Source organism: Apus apus, chromosome 14 (genome assembly GCF_020740795.1).
Source record: "Apus apus isolate bApuApu2 chromosome 14, bApuApu2.pri.cur, whole genome shotgun sequence".
NCBI classification, from domain to species: domain Eukaryota; kingdom Metazoa; phylum Chordata; class Aves; order Apodiformes; family Apodidae; genus Apus; species Apus apus.
Window position 1 is genome coordinate 9,800,385 of NC_067295.1, and position 17,722 is coordinate 9,818,106.

The following is a 17,722-nucleotide window of genomic DNA, read 5'->3' on the forward strand; positions in this document are numbered from 1 at the left end:
GTCTCATTCAGTTGTTCAGTTAGTTCCTGCGTGTAGTTAAGAGAGCTATAGAATAGAAAGTAAATTCTGAGATGTTCAGTTCTTGATACTTAGCAATTTCTAAATTAAATAAACCACAGGATCAACTGAAGCGTACATGCTATCATTAGTTTCCCATTTCAGATAAGGTTTTAGTGGAAGGAACGGGGGAAGCATGTCAAAACAATCTATAAAGCCAGCAGAACACCTAGTAAACAATCTAATTAGAATTATAATAAAAATTCAGCTGATTGTACATGTAAGTTAATACCTTCATAATAGCTGATCCAAGGTACATTCAATAAAAATGCTTTTTATCAAGTTTGTTGTTGGATGTAGTTTCTCCGTACAGAAATAATTCAGTGCTTTGACAAAGCCAGACACTGAAGCTCTTTTTCTCTATTGCAATTAGCAGAAGAATTATTAAATGGTGAGGCTTATAGCTTGGTTGCATAGCAACTAATTCTAACACATCAGACAAGAAAAATGGACTGCAATAATGCAGTCAGAAAAGCTGTGAGGTCTCTGGTGACTGGAATGTTGTGCTTCTTATTTCTGAAGAAAAAGCCTAAAATTATTTTTTTTAATCCATTCTTCTCCTGCTTCCTTTCCAATTTACTAGTACAGTACTAACATTTTCCTTCTTTTGATATGCAGGCCAGAAATCTACGTTATGAGAAGCTGTAATTTAAAATTTCTGCCACTTTGAATTATTTTCCTGAGTTTATGTCCCATGCGTTTGTAAGGTATAGGTTAACTTAGTAGCAGGTACATCTCAAAAAAATACTGATACCACTTGAGAGAAATCCTAATCCAAAGAGTTAGTTACAATGGGTGTGTTGTACCTAATTGGTAAACTCACCCTACTTTACAGATCATTCTGTCTTACAAACAACTTTATAAAGAATTAAATTTGTAGGAAGTTTTATATTTATGCGCTTATCCCATTATATATTTTCTTACCATACTTGAGTTGCAGCTTTGCTCCAATTATTGTTGTTGGATGATTATATTTTTAGCATTGTTTTACACCAGAAAAAATTGTCCTTACAGCACAAGTTTCCCCTTCTTGTTTTTTCAGTGGAACAAAATAAAGTAAGTTACTTTTATTTCAGAAAGATGCTACTTGTATCCTTCTTTATGGTGTTCTTTGATTATAGTGGTATTTTTAGTGAATAACTGGGAACTTGGTTTTTCCACTGTAATTTACCTCAGTTTTAAAGCTGGGCAAAAGGCAGAAAGGTTGTTGCATTGTAAATTATTCCATATTTTTTCTTCTGTTCTTGAGAAAGTCCCCAGTTTTTTATGATCACTGAAGAACTTTACAGAATAATCAAACCTACAAATTATATTTTTATCCTGCTGTGTAAATAAATAAGTTGTATGTTTTAATACTTTCTCTGTCCTCTAAATAGCTTCTGACCTGTCCAATAACTTTGTTGCCACTGGTCACAGACAGGTACTAAAAATTCTTCTGGCTTCTCTGAAAGCACAGCTGTGGAAAGCAGGTGCATGAATTTCATCATTGAGAAAAAAGCTGCATTTTATCTTAAGGACTTTTTTTTGATCAGAACCCTTCTATACAGTAGAAAGCCAACATAGTATTTCCTACTAAAATTTGCCCTATTAATAATGACATGACAGGATAATATTTACAAGATTTTTGAGCACTTAATAAAACCTTAATAGCCAATGTTCATGCAGGCAGCTTAGGGACCATGTCTTAAACGTCAGACTTCTGATTTAAGATGTAGCTAGTCTGCTGGAAGTTTCATTTGTCTCTGAAAATATCTGTGTATCACTTAGGAAAGTTAAAAAAAAATAATTCCTGTAGACTTCTCCCAGCCCACCCTGATATTCTATCTGCAGAATTGCAGAGGAGTGCTGCATGACCTTGTGTACACTGAGAGATGATTTCACTTACAGCTCAGTGTTCATAACAGGTGATTGCAAATTAGACTTACCCAATCTTTGGCTAAACAAAAAGGGAGTTGTGAAAAGTATGACTTTTCTGGAGGTTGCTGGGAAATTGACAGGTGTTTCTTAGGTTATGACACTTGTTTATGTATTCCATGCTCAGAATGTGACCTTTATAAAAGCTTTATAACAGCTAGATTTTGCATGTAGTATGAAAGTGAATTAAAAAATATTTCAGAGAAAAAATTTGCTTTATTAGTAAGTTGTCACTATAGACTTAAAGTGCGGTTTAATTAAAAAAAAAATTAATTAGCACATTCCTTGATTGATATTTTTTTTTTTGGTTGTCTTTTTCTCCTGATAAAGAAAGACCTGGTTAGGGATTACTGTTTTGCACATGGGAATCTTTTTTATTCAGAGGTTGTTGCAAATACATCTCTTAAGATTACATAATTTCAAAGACTTCACTAGTTGTCTTATTATATCTGTCTTTATGAAGCTGATTATCTCTTGGATTTTAGGTCTGTTGCTGTTGAATGCTGATCCTTAATAACAGTAGTGTATCTCTTCCATTAATGTTACTTTACCAAATATAAGTGCACAAAGCAGTTCAGAAGTAGGACATAAAGTCTAACATCAGTTTACTGAAGTAGATATTCCTGGTTATCCTTCCACTGTTTTATGGGGGTAAAATAAAAAAAGGGGGGACAAGGGGAAAGAAAGATTGAGGTTGTGAAGTCCAGAAGTTAGAATATTACAATGTTATGGTTGCTGCCACAACCTGTTTTTTTTGTTTTGTTTTGTTTTTAATTCCTTTTTCAAACCTACACGATGAGTGAGGCATAACTCTGCTGAAAAAACTGGATTATGAGCATGCACTGGTCTCAGAGACAAGTACAACACAGACAAAAGTTTGAGCTGTGAATGTTCTGGCAGATTTGAAGTGAACCTGCTGCAGTGTATGATACTGGATTTACTTTGCACTCAGCTGACTGTTCTGACATGCTGTGACATTTTTCAAGAGGCACAAGTGAGAGTAAGAAATGATAATTTTTGACAGTTTTGAATACTATGCCTGAATTAAATAAGATTGTCCTTTTATTTCTATTCAGTCACTTGCTTCGAAAGACCAGGAAATGAAGTTTATTCTCTTTTTTTTCTTGGTAACATTTTTATTTCACTCCTTCATATTTACTGTGAATGGGGAGATTAAAGAAGTGTTGGTGCTAAACTGTATAGTTCTTGAGATTGTTTTGAGTAACTGATAGAAAATCCGACTCCTTAATACTCATCACTTCAAGAAGAAATAACAAGTGTTGCAATGAAGCAATATTGCTGCTAGGGTAGGTACAGGCTGTACAAGCCTTCTTGAAAGCCTGGGCTCTTTGACCAGACTAGTTGTTTGTGTTCTTGCTTTTTTCCACATCTCCACTGATACCCATAGTTGAACTGAATTAGGAAGAAACACTGAGTATGATGTGTTTGCTGTTTTGGTCCTAAAATTAAGCACTGCTCTTTGTCCTGTATGTGATAAAGAAATTTGGAGTTTCTGCTTTGGTGTGTCTCTGTAGAATTGCCAATTCCATAACTCTCATAACTCAGAGACAACTGGAAATAAAAAGCATTTTAACATCTTTTATTTCAAGAGGCTTTCTTCTGCTTTTATGCAAACCATGGTCTTTAACAGAATCTTTCATACTCAGCTTAGTTATGTGTGTGTTGAAGAGGAGAGTGAGAAAACATGGGATTTCAATTCTACTTGTTCAGAAGATTCTGGGTGCAATAAACAAGATAAAGCTACTAGGCAAGCTAAGGTTACAATTTCAATAGACTGGTAGAACTGGCAAGGTGGAGAAATTTCTAACAGCTTCACTGTTTAAATGTTAATAGATCAGTCCACATTTAAACAGACTGAGTATGCATACAGGCAGTTATTGTAGTCACCACAGTGTAAGTACAAAGCCAGCACTACTATAGCATGTTTGAGTAGCAATTACTTCAGTTCATTCAGAGTCAAGATAATAGCAACTAACTCAGATGATGCATTGTCATATTTTAATGACACTCTTGAAGTATTTAAAATGCTATTGGTTTGATGCTTTTGTGAGGAGGATTCTGAATGCAAATCTGTAGTTAAAGATCTTTGATTTAGTGTTACTATACTCAAAGTTTACTATAGAATTTTTTTGCCTATGTTATACACTTGTACAAGGCTTGAACACTTACTAGACACAGGCTGATGGCATGTGCTCCATTTTCACAATACTCATTTTTTCAAGAGCTGTTACAACCCAGCAATTTTCCACTGGCAAAAAACCCCACCAACAAACCAGAAAATAACCCCAAAAATCTGGAAAAATCCCAGCCTTCCCAATCTGCCCTCAAAGTGGCGATGTCTTATCATTACCAAAGGAATACTATAGTGTGTTGAGTTTCGTGATCACCAGGTGTGTATTTTATAGCTAATTACAATACTTAAATTTCAGAATGTAGGGTTTGGTGGGTATTTTGGTTTTTTTGTTTCCCCCTCCCTCCAAAATAAAGGCTAGTCAATAGAAGCTGTTATAGACTATCATTTGAAAAACAGTAGCTAAAATACTGGAGCACAGCTTAGTCTGTCATTCAGAATCTCCACTCTTAAGTTTTCCTACAATTGTTATGTAAATTGCAGTGGTTACCTGGTCACTTCAATGCAATATGAACTTTATTCTTGCCAAAAAAAGGGTATTCCACCTTTTACTTCTAATCTTTATTGACTAAAAAGGTGTTACGTTCTGCCCTGAACGCTCTCTGCTATGTGCCTTGTGCCAGCAACAATATTAAACTCAACAGCAAGATCAGTTTGTAACAGCTTGTCTGCAAAGTAGTCCTGCAGGAAAAAAAAAAGAAAACCAATTTTGGGCTGGATCAGACCTTGCTAGGACACTGTGTGTCTGTAAACACCAGGGCCAGTGCAAGGGAGGTGGTAGGAGGGTGGGCAAGGCAAGCTGGAATGTCTTTTTGCTGAAAGGACAGCATTACGTCACTAAAGCAGTGACATAACCAATTTAACTTTCAGGTTTTCTACAAGGTTTGGATCTTTGTTTTTTGGGTTTTTTTGGTAGCAATATAGAGAACTCATATAAAGAGGCTAAGTCACTGTAGAAAAATAATTGTTCTCCCTGTACTGAATTAATGGAGTGCAAAATCCATCTAATGACCTACAGAAATGTTTCTTACTGATGTCGATTAGTTCTTAAGTTGTAATGTGAAATGGGTAGGAAAATTATTGTCTACTTTCTCCATGGCCAAAGAAGCAGAAGTGTTTTGGAAAAAAAAATCTAGCATGAAGAAATTAGATTGACTGATTTCAAGTGATATGAGAACCCTGCTGAATCCTGCAAGGGAGGATTTACCAGCAGAATCCAAATGCCAGACTGGAATTGTGGTGTCTTTAAAAATTCTAAAATTCTTTCATTATTTTTTTTAAACTTTTATTCTTGTTACAATGACAGAAATTATTTTGTTAAGGTATTTATAGGAGATAGAAAGGATTTTTTAGGAAATGACAAGATTCAGAAATCCCATTGTCTTTAAGACTGGGCTTGAGAAGAAATGCCATGGAGAAGCAGTAACAGTATTTCTACTCTGGTCTTACTGTAACAGTCAAATTTCTTGTGTCAGAATTTACAGCAAGGAAAATCAACAATTTGAAGAAGTTAAATGTATCTCATTAATATGCATGTAGTGAAAATGTGCATCATCCTGTACTTCTCTGTGATTAAAACAAAACAGCTGCAGCCACAGATAAACTTGTGAACGTTGGTATTAAAGCCAGATACAGACTAATTTTATTTCATCAATACTTCTGATACAGTGTTAAATAATATAATTTTTGATAGATTGTTCAAATTAGTGATGAGATAACATTTTTGGGTTTTGCTGAGTATCAAATTATGTTGGCGTAATCTTAGATGTGTTGCTCAATTAGTGCCAGTATGTGCATGACTTTTAGATCTGAAATGAGCACAGATACACACAGAAATTAATCTATTTTGTCTCTTCTCTTTAGATGAACTTCGTCAAGCTATTGTGGCCATGATGAACAGAAAGGATGAGCTGGAAGAACAGAACAGGTAGGTTTTTTTTTTAGTCAGGAGGCACTACAATTAAAAAAAAATCTTTAATACAAGCTGTTCTTTGTGTAAAGCTACCCATAATCTTTGTGTTAGCTTTTTGATGTGTATATTATTTTTCTGTGAAAGGTAAGCTTAATACTTCAATAATAATATGCTGAAATTGGCTGTCATTTTTGAGTGTTGTTATGTTCACTTGGGACAAGATGGTGATGTAAATGGTAAGTCACTTATTTAAGATGCTATCAAAACTACTTTGTATTTATTTAGCCTATTGAAACACATCATCAGATGAATGAGAATACAAATGTATTAAAAGACACACTGTTGTTCTGCTGTAGTAGGGCTATTCTGTTAATTTACATTTTTCTGTAGATATTTCAATTAGTTGGGTGTTTTAATGTTGAGACTGCCAACTGATCACATTTTCCTGCCTCTAATCCTCCAAGCTCCCATAATTGCAAGTTATTACCCCCTTCAGGTTTGTGTTTTTTGGCAGAAGGACCAGGATCCTTTAGGTTTTACCATGATGCAGCATGCTGACCTTTGCTGTCTCATCACAGGTTTTACACACAGGTCTATGGCAGTACTCTCAGTAGGGACAAAGACCCTTCCATGTCTTACTGTAACAGTAACTTACTAGTAAAAATACTGCTTACATGTTATTTCTGAGATGGATGGACTTGCACTGAAAGCTGAAACCAGATGATAAGCTGTTTTCTATAAGAAATTTTTTGCATGGCGTTACAGTAGATACTGTAACAGCTTGTCCTTTGGACATGTTGATGAGATTGTAATACAAATCAATAATAGCACTTAGAGCTGTTTTGATTGGTCCTTTTTCCTTGTAGCTTTTCATATATTTGTTTAATTAAATCAGGTGAGTGTATTACTTTGAATATGAAATTTTAGGATTATATTAATTGTATAATTCAGGCAAACTACTCTGATTTTAAGAGTATCTTCTAAATACTGGCTAGGGTTTGCAGTGTTCTAACAGAGACTGCTGCCTTCTTCTAGATCCCTGAGAAACCTGCTTGATGGAGAGATGGAACATTCTGCAGCCCTAAGGCAAGAAATGGACAACTGGAGAAGGAAATTAGCAGAACAGGAAGAGCGACATGCCATGAAAGTCCAAGCCTTGGCACGGTAAGAAGTGGTGAAAGTGTCATAAAAAGTATCAGCTGTGGAACAGGGGAATAAAAAATTCTGCATACCAGAAAAAGTAACTTTCAAGTAATTTAGTTTTCAGAAGAACATAAGTGATTTAGGACTAAAAATCCCATGGACTTTAGTTGAAACTAAGCTGAAAAAAATCTGTGCAAGATTTTCTGATAGATTCAGTGAGTTTGTGTTTTTTAAGTGTAAACAGCAAGTGAGAGTCTAAAATATTAGTAAAACCACCATTACAGGTCCAGAGGAAAGAATATTAGTGAGCTGAATTTATTACAACATCAAGTTTAATTTTAAAAACTGTCAGACTAATAGTAAGAAATATAAGCCATGAAAAGTGTAAAGTAAATGTAAGAAGACCTATCTCTCTTCTTGTATGTGTTTTGTCCAGTTCTAATCCCTTCCTCCCCCTTTTTTCCCCCCCATTAATTTTTGTGATACTTGATATTTGGAGGATTCTTAGCATAGCTGTCTGCCCAATCTGGGACAAGTCATGATGTCAGATTCCTGTTGTTTTTTTTCCCTTCTATTGTATATATGATATTGTTGTTAAAATACCTAGCACTGGGTGCAAATCTTATTTTTCAAACTTAAAATCTGATACAGCTTTTAAGCATAATTGGAAAGGGGAGCAAAAGCACCATGTTAATGATTATTTTCAACATACTGATGTTGCTGTCCTAGAATAATGAAATAAATACTTAACCTAATAGTGGAAGTGGCTGCTTATGTAAAAACACAGGTTTTTTATTAAACGGTACACAAGCAAGATTGTTGATATTCTAGGTCTCAGATCCGGAGCCAGTGAGGACTTATTTTAGAGGCTATTCCATTTTAATATTACTCCCCAGTGTTTCTTCTGGTAGATGTCTTATATTGTTCCACTCTGAGATTAGTATGGGGACCTCTCTCCTTCCAGAAACTTCCTACTTCAGTCAGTAGAAAGTGTGAGGAGTGGTCATAGTGTTGGTTAAGAAAAACTTTTAAATGTAAATGCTGCTGTAATAGTGTGATTTCTAAATAAGCTCTAGAGTAACCTATGATGCCTAGGATCTTGGGGATGATTCACATGTATAGTTAAGAGCAAACCTATCCCAAATTTTAAATAAGATTATTGACCTGGGCCTTGTCACAGAGAGAAGTATTGGTTTTCTGCATGTGCTGGCAGAGTACTTAGTGTCAATTGTGAAGTACCACAGCTGAGCTTCCTGTAAGTTTTTTTATTACAGAAAACTAGTACCTGAAATTCATAAATATAAAGCTTTCTTTTTTTTCTAAATAAAAAAGTATGTAGAACATTCTTAGTTCTGCTTCGGATGACACATCATACTGAACTACTCTGAGGGAAGGAGAATGCATAAGTGGGTTTGACATTCATGTGATGTAGGGCAATTGAGACAGTGCAAATACCTCATCATTTAATATTCACATTTCAGGTTATAGGAGTCGTATGTTCATATTTCTTTGACTCAATTCCCCCACAGTTTTAGAATTTGCATAGCCATATGGGTGAATCAGATATTTGTCATGACCATACCTTTTTAAAGAATAGATAAAGCTTTTATAACAAGATCTAAAGAGATGCTCGCTTAGACTAACCTGTTATTTAAAACAAGTTTATTTAATTTCTCTTATTGCTATGGAGACTGGGTATTTTGTGCTGATTGCTCTTCTGAAAGTTTACCTTGTTGTGATAAAAACAGTGTTGGGAGCTTCTTAGGTACAACAAATTCCTCATATTCTAAATATTTTGGACTTTGGATGCATTTCTTTAATGACTCATTGCATCTCATTTTCTAGCATATAAGAAGCTGCATCTATTATTTTGAAATAGAGGTTTTTCTTCTAAATTCTTTTGTTGGGACACTTTGTACACTGTAGGTGATGCTGCTGCAATAGTAAAAGTAAGAAATTTAAAAATAAATAATACTTTACAACAGGTATTTGGGCAAGGTGAATAAGTTGAAGAGTTCAAAATAACAAAAATTTTGGAAATGCTTTTCAAGTACTGCATCATACTCTAGGTGAATGAGAGGAAAGTCATCATACTCTAGGTGAATGAGAGGAAAGTAAGTTTCAGATATTTTGTAATAATGAAATCTCACTGTTTACCTTGGAAACAATTGATCACCTAACTAGAGGAGAAAAATTGCCTTGTTTGTAGTATTCTGAACACTTCAAGACAAGGAAAGTCATTCAGTAACAGTCTGGCTATTGTAATTTGATGAACAAATATGCTTCAGATTATAAGAGCTGATGTTTGTGTCCCCAAAGCTGTTGCAAATAATTTGGTGTAAATATCTTCCTGAAGCCTTTGAGAACATAAATTTCAGTGGCACGTTAGTCAATGTTGAAATGATTGCTTCTGGATATCTGCAAAATTGATTGATGCAGCTGATGTAGACTCTCTGTAGTCTCAGGTCTCCTAGACAAAACACTAGCTTACTTAGAGAAATTTTCCTGAATTTCCTAAGTTCTCTTTGAAAAATGGAAAAATTCTTAGGCCTTCCTAATTTCAAGTAGTGGGAATCTCCTTCTTCCATGTGAAGTATTTGAGTATTTCCTAACAGTTTTATGGTACTGTTTCAAGAGGAGCATTCAGTCTTAGCAGTCAGCCTACTTCCTAGCCTTCCAGTAGAATAAACTAAATAGACTCCATTATCATTTTATAAGCTGTTTTTTTGTTGTTTTTTTGTTGTTCCTCATTAACGAGCCTTTCTTAAATTGCATGGACATACTGTGCCAGTGGCTTCTTGGCAATGTTAAAGTTTTTTAATTAAGATTTTTTTGTTTCTGTATGGAATACTATTACCTCCCTTTGCTAGGCAAATAAATTCCTTGAAGTTGACTGTGAAATTGGATAATCTCAGATTGCATATTCTTCGAGTGTATTCAGAAATGTTGGAGGAAATCATTTTACAAAGGGCAAGGTTTTGAGCAAGAAAAACAGATAGAAAGGAAGATGATAATGCACCATGTAGGGAAATGGGGGATGACAATTTGACTGTATCTTAAACTTTTATGTACCTTCTGCCTACTGTCAATTTTGTTACCTAACCTGCCTCCTCATATCTAGTGCCTGTATTATCTAAGCCACATTGCTTTTGGTTTTGGCTTTTTATATTAATCTGCTTTACAGCAGTTCATTGAGAGCCATAGGGCTTCACTGGTGGGTGAAGTGATGTGTTGTGCAACTTGAAATGGATGCGTCACTGTCACCGTTTGACTCAGGTTCGACAACAACGCTCTCGATCCCCTCCCCATCCCACTCAGATAGGGAAGAAGAGAGCGAAAAAGAGACTTTACTGGATTGAAAACTAAACTAGACAGCTTTAATTAAACACTAATGATAAAAGAAAATATATACAATTATATACAAATATGTTCAGATATGTGCAAAAGCCTCTCACCTCCCCTCACCCCCAGCAACTCCCACAGCATCTCCTGAGCTGGGAACAGTCCGAAAAGTCCTGGAGCTGCCGGAGAGAGCGCAGAGTGATGAGGGTCAGGAGAGCTCCAGCCAGGGGGTCAGTGGTGATGGATGGAGTCCTCCCCAGATACTGGCCATGGATGGAAGAGAAGGGAAGAAGAAGTAGGAAGGAAATTTCTTCTGTGATCTCTGACCTTCCTCTGAGCTTAAGTAGATACATGGAATGGAATATCTCTGGCCAATTTTGCTGTCTGTCTGATTCAGCCTCCTACAGGTGGGGGTCATAGATCTCTCAGTAGTGCCTGAGCTGGCAGAGCAAAGATGTAACCTTGAAGTCTCAGCAATAACAAAAACAATCCAGTGTTTGTTATCAGTCTTAGTTGGAACACTTTGCTAGTTAAAAGAAAGCTTACTGAAGGAAAAAAAAACAAAACAGTAAAAGGAAAAGTGGCTTCATCCTGGCTCAAACCAGGAAAATCACTTACCTTAAGCAGCTTCCTGGAGAGAAGAAAACGATCTCTTATTCCTGCTTGTGAAAATTAATTTGAATATTCCAATATTGAATTACTCTTTTCTCCTGCTTCGTTAGTTGATGACTTCACAAGTTACAAAAAAGTTACAAAAAGAGATATGTTATTTCGTAAGCAATATGAGGAAGTTGTTTCTCTTACCCACAAAGCCATTTGTTGCTTTTTCAGATGTGATAGCAGTGCTAAGATAGAGCCCTTTCATAATTCTGTTTGAACACAGTCTATGCTGTGAAGTATAGTTTTCAGTTTATCATGCATATGGTGTTTGTCTTTCATGACAGGCAGTTAAGTTTATCATATTATTCCTTGTTACAGTTTTTTTCAGACATTGGTTGTGTACTATAATCTCATTAAATTGTATATAGTTCAACTTCTATGAGTAATAGTTCTTATTTTTCTTATTTAGGATACATATGATTATGATTAATTGTGATCTTGCACCTTCTAATAGTAGGATCATAGGATAATTCAGGTTGGAAGGCATCTCTGGAAGTCATGTAGCACAACCTCTGTGTATAGATTTTACATATTCCTGCAGTACACTTTTTATTTCATTCTCAAGATTGCTACTTTTTTTAAAATTATTATTTGTGGATTTGTTACCTTTGTGGTATTTTCTAAAATATTTAAGCTTTTATCAAGACATCGACTTCTGGTGGATTTTTGTTTGATTGGATATTTTGTAAGTTGGGATTTAGAAATAAGACACATCTTAGGAGTAAGCTCAGCAGAAAGCACTTGTTAGTATCTGATTTTTGTGCCAGAAACTTAATTACAGTATTCTTCAGACTACTGTAGTTGAGACACATGAGAATCTAGTCTTTTCCAAATTATTTTTTTACCGTGCTCACTTTACAGAAGCCCTAGAGGCATTTTTGTATCTTTTTCAAGAAGAAGTTGTGTGGTGGTTTGGTTTTGTTTTTCTGTTGAGGTAGGAGAATAGGTCCTGTAAGGCTGCTTCCTCTGCAACAAAAATTGTAACTGAAAGGTGTATTATTCTTTAACCTTTTAATACAATTTCTGGAAGCCAGCTTTTATAAAACCCTTTATTACTGGTATGCATTTGTATTAACAGCCAGACATCATACTTTGAAGTACATAAGATGCATCTAATTTGACCTCCATTGTAGACCTTAGCTGTGCTTGGTTTATATATACATGCTTCAATAAGCATAACTATCCGTCACAGAAATTTGTGAACATTACTGAAAAGTAACCCATCTTCTTCAACTCCTCTTTTTCCCCACATAAAGGTAGTTTTTAAAAGGGATTCTGTAGAACAAGGAAGCAGTGGGAGATTTCATTTGTGAGGCCTTGGTCCTTCTCCAATAATACAGCAGAAGTCCCAGCAGGGGGGCTGATCAACTGCTGTGTTCCATATGAAGAGCGTCTCTCTTTCACACTGCCCTCCCTTTGATGTGAGAACATGATGCTTGTTATCCTGTTAAATTAATCATTTTGATACAAGAGTCCTTAGGGAACAGTTGCTACTTTTCCTGGCATGAATAAACTTGTTGGTAAGGATATGCATTTATATTACATGTAAGCCAGTATATGTTTCCCAAAATGGGAATTTGTTGTATGATAAATGTCGCTAAATATTGCCATTGAAAAGTAAGTCCCTTAGGATTAATGTTTTATTTCACAGCTTTGGTGAAAAGGATACTTTACACTAGTAGTGCCAATCAAGTAGTGCTGTGTAAACAATCCTGACCACATGCATACTCTTGAAAGAAATTTACTCACTGTTTTTCTTTTTTTCTGACTTTGGTTTCAGCACAGGAGTTCAGTAGGATCAGTAAGATCTTTTCCTAAAGTTTGTGTTGACATATAGTGGATTCTGGTGAATTTTCAAGTACGTCTGACAGTAGAAATACTTGTAATTGTAGGGATTTTGTGACGTTATATCTTGCATTTTTGAAAGTGGATAAAATTTACTCATCTATCACCATGTAAGGTTTTGATTCATATGTTCCTGTTTGCATATGGTTGTTATGATGTGCTGACTCATTACCATAATTGATAATGTATTTTTACTCTGGTTTTGAGCATGAACAGTGTTAATGACTTAGAGAGGATACACATAATCACATTCTGATTTATTTTCAGGAAAAGTACTAAACCAAAAAGCTAACTAAAGAGTTTAATTGCCTCTTAAGTAATTTCACCAGATTAAAGTGCTATAGGATTAAGTATACTCTGCTAACGAAGGTTGATCCTTACTGCATTAGCTTATAAATAAAACGTTCATTAGAACCTGGGAATATCTCTATCTGATTTTCTTTGGAGAATAGACACAGAAATGTGAGAAGCTTCTACAGTAGCTTGAAAAAGCTTTTGATGGAATAAAATTTATCCTACTGTTACAGATGTGTGGCATTTATGTATTACTGTTTTTATAAATGTATTTGTGTCTTTCTGGTCATACTTGTGGATGGATTTTGGAGACAAATCTGTTCTATCCAAAGCTATCTTTTTGTCTTCAGGAAAAAGTAGTGGGGGAAATGCATGTGGGTTTTTCTTTGTTTTGAAGACATATACTTCCAAAGTTGTTCTGCTAGTCTGCTTCCTATGGACACCCCAATAATAATCAATCATTAAGAGATCTTGGGAGGATCTGGTTTCATAGAATACTTTAAATATTTTTTTTTTAAATTGGATTTCACACCTTAGTATTTCTTTCAATGGAGCTCTTAATTTTCAGTTTTCTAGTTTTATAATCAAACAACCAAAGAAAACTACGTCTTGTATCATGATTCTGCATGAGTAATCACTAATGGTATAAAGCTTAATCAACAACACACAGGAGATCTGTGCCATTTGAGCAAAAATAGTAATTTGTAGAAGTATTAGATTGCCATCCTCTATCATTGAGCTGATACAGGGTAAAAGGATGTATTTATCACTGTTTTTCAGCTGCTTATTGACATAGGAGAAGATATCAGGCAGGGATATGTGTTGCAGTTGAGGTTTTGGAGATGGGTGTGCTTTTAGTGGCATAGTTCAGCCTGATTTTTCTTTCTTTTTTTTTTTTTCTTCTTTTTTTCTTTTTTTTAAAGCATGCTGTGATAAAAAGAGCTATGTAAATTCATATGTGTCAGGATGGGCCCTCTTTGGAATCTATCCAAATAGTAGTAATAAGAGAGAGATGTCAAAGTATGAGAAGTAGTAAGATGATAAAGAGCCATATTCAAAAATTGTGACTAGGCTTTAGTATCCTGCTTTGAATTTCAGTCTTTTATCAAAAACCTTAAGTGAATGAAAGTCCTTCTGAAGTTCATCTGTACAGTATCAATTTTAAGCCAGTAGGCACAATAGTAAAAAAATGGATTTTCTTTTTTTTTTTTGATGCTGTCTTAATGCAGAGAGAAGACACTGAATCTATTCTCAAATATGAAAATGAGATGGTGCATGATTATTGAATGAGAATCCTTAAAACTGTAATGTACTTGTATACAGTTATTTGCATGCAGACATATTTACACTGCTGGTGAGAAATCTTTTTGTAGAGCTGTCTTTTTTTTTTTTAATTATCTAGACTTGTTTTAATGTAGTATATAAAGTTAAACTGTCTTTCTGATTTGGTTTTTTCCTTAATCTGAGTATCAGCGTCCACCTCTGGGGGAAAAGCTGGCTTGTACTGTTTAGGCTAGGAAATGAAAAATGTAATAAAATACATCAAGGACTTTGTTGAAATTTGATAGTTGAGTAATCAATAGTTTCTTCTGAATTATTTAGCAGCCTCCTACTAACTGACTAAAATTGAGGTTACATAGTTCAGAAAACTTAATTGAAATCCATAGAAATATGATAATAGTCCCAGTCTAGGGTTTTTATGTATAAATCAGGCATTGCTCACAACCAGTTTACTTTTGTGGGAGTATATATATGTAAAATATATTTTATGTGTGTGTGTATTTATATATATAGTATGATAAGGACAATAAAACATATTTGCATGTGTTTCTGAATACTTGTCATTCTTAAATGAATTCCCATAAATGAAATTGGAGAAAAGGAGACTGAGGGGTGACCTCATTAATGTTTACAAATACGTAAAGGGTGAGTGTCAGGGAGATGGAGTTAGGCTTTTCTCAGTGATGACCAGTGATAGGACAAGGGGTAATGGGTGGAAATTGGAGCATAGGAGGTTCAAGGTGAATATGCGAAAAAATTTTTTTACTGTGAGAGTGACAGAGCACTGGAACAGGCTGCCCAGAGAGGTTGTGGAGTCTCCTTCACTGGAGACATTCAAAACCCACCTGGATGCGTTCTTGTGTGATGTGCTCTAGGTGACCCTGCTCTAGCAGGGGGGGTTGGACTAGATGATCTTTCGAGGTCCCTTCCAACCCCTAAGATGCTATGATTCTATGATTCTATGAAATGCCTACCTTTTTGTGTGTAATCTATTCATAGCTCTCTGTAATTAGATTGTTTAAAATTCAATCTATTAGAATGCTTTTTGTTTCCTCCCGAATAAACACTAAGGTGCTTAATGTTGTTAAGTGGAGCTATGATAGTACCTGCTTGGAATACTTGCAGTTTCCAAAGAAAAATGAGACCAGCACAGGCACTGAAATATAACAGTCAAAGGGCTTAAATTAGTGTTTTCATTTAGGAATGTTGTGTGGAAAGCTTCTACCTTCAATATTGTTGCTGAAGCTCTGGCATTATCTTACAGCGATAAAGTCTGTTCCTAAAGCTGAATTGCTTGATATTAAATACTTGGACAGCTAGTAAAATGAGTAATTTTCTGCTGGCTGTTCTGAATTTCCTTGTCTAGTATCTCATCCTTATTTTTTTAACTGACTGTTGATTTAGATAGACTATGTAGTTTTTCTGCCATCAATGTAGCATAGTTTAGAAAATCTAAATTAAACAATTCAATTTTTTTTTTTTAATTATAAGACAAAAGGCTTCACTGATGTGTTTATGTAGCCCTGCAATACTTGTTTTCCTCATACTCTGTTGCGGATGTATTATTTAATCTGTAAGTTTTTTCTGTTTTTAAAAATCTTGATGACACAACTTAGAAAAAGCTTAATATTACTGATAGAATGTTTGTTTCTGCTGAAATGGGCTTTCTTCTGTATTGAGAAAACAATATTATTTATTTATGCTGTTATTTTTATTGACAGAGAAAATGAGGTGCTGAAAGTGCAACTTAAGAAGTATGTAGGAGCTGTCCAGATGCTCAGAAGAGAGGGTCAAACTGTGGAAGGTAAGGATGAAATGAAGCAGGAAAAAAAACGTCCATGCACAGAGTTTTTTTTTATTTTTCTGTATGCTACCATTGAAACAGTGTTTGTTGGAGGCGTGAATATCATAACCAAGTAATGGAAGTTACTCCTGGACTTGTATAAAAACTGTCAATGAAAGAATAACAATTGAACAGCCACATCCGTGGTTTTTTCTGGATTGATCCTGGAAAGAATCTCTGTAAGTAACAAACCACCCAATCCTGCGTGAGTCCTGGTCCATAACCAACACTTCAGCCACACAAAACAATCACAATGTAGCTTGGGATATATTTCATGGGATATATTTTATGTTTATATGCATATTCCATTATGACATCAATCCACCCCTGCTGGAAAATATCAGCATCTCAAAAGATGATGATTTGGTTTCTACAAGAACTGATGTGTCTTTGACTGGGCTATTCACTGTTGTGTGAGCAGTTTTGTAATGCAGATTGATATGAAAGGAAAAGAATGTTACGTGATGGCAATCTATCAAATTATTGCTGAGTAGAAATGATCAAGAAACCTTTGCTTTCCTTGCTGAGTCTTTGCCAAAACAAATGGAATAATATACATGAAAATGGGGTTAGCAAGAGGTAATTGTAAGCCCTGTTAATCTCTTCCAACCATGGCAGAGTAGTATCTCCTAACAGTGAAAATAACATATTTAATATCTCTTCCTTGTGAGAAAAATACCATTGTAGATTTTGGTAGGTATTTTTACAAAACATTTTCTGATAGATGAGGTGGTCTTAATTTGTTTAAAGAAGAAGTTTTCCAGAAAAAGCTATCAGATGAAAATTTAATTGAAAAAATAATCTGTGACTTCATGTCATATTGGAACATAAAAATTATTTTGAGGAGAGAAAATTTAGACTGTCTAGTTTATACTTTGTTTTGTTTTGGAGAGCAGTATTTGCGAAACTGAAATAGACTTTGTGTTAAGACCAGACATTTCACTTCCTTTTCTAAGTTCCTGTGACTCTAATCAGCAGATTTTATATCTGAAAGATTAGAACTTAAATTAGCAGCAGTGTTACCTTTTTTTTTTTTTTTCAGTGGTCAGGGGTGATAAAGGTATCTGTGAAAGGATGAACTGGAGTCTTGATACTGAATCATCTGTTGGGACCTGTATTTCCACTGACTACAGAAGGTGTTTTGAGAGATGAGGTGGCTTTTCAGACATTGTCACCATCAGTTTTTTTTTAAAGTTGTCATTATTGTGGTCTTGTAAGTGGCTGTATAAATGAATACTGCATTCATTCTGCTTTTACGGGCTAGTTGATACACTCATCT

The 17,722-nt window shown here is 35.0% G+C and overlaps 1 protein-coding gene across 3 annotated transcripts in view; it reads left to right on the forward strand.

Annotated features, from left to right (window-relative positions):
• SNX29 (sorting nexin 29) overlaps positions 1-17,722 on the forward strand; it is a 97,880-nt gene that overhangs the window by 20,348 nt on the left and 59,810 nt on the right. For 2 of the 3 annotated variants that reach the window (XM_051631746.1, XM_051631745.1), the window contains exons 12-14: positions 5,987-6,050; positions 7,071-7,199; positions 16,322-16,404. In XM_051631746.1, coding sequence (XP_051487706.1) covers positions 5,987-6,050; positions 7,071-7,199; positions 16,322-16,404 — 276 coding nt within the window. Of the gene's footprint in view, positions 1-5,986; positions 6,051-7,070; positions 7,200-14,548; positions 14,673-16,321; positions 16,405-17,722 lie in introns of those variants that run through there. The other variant, XM_051631747.1, reaches the window with a different exon arrangement.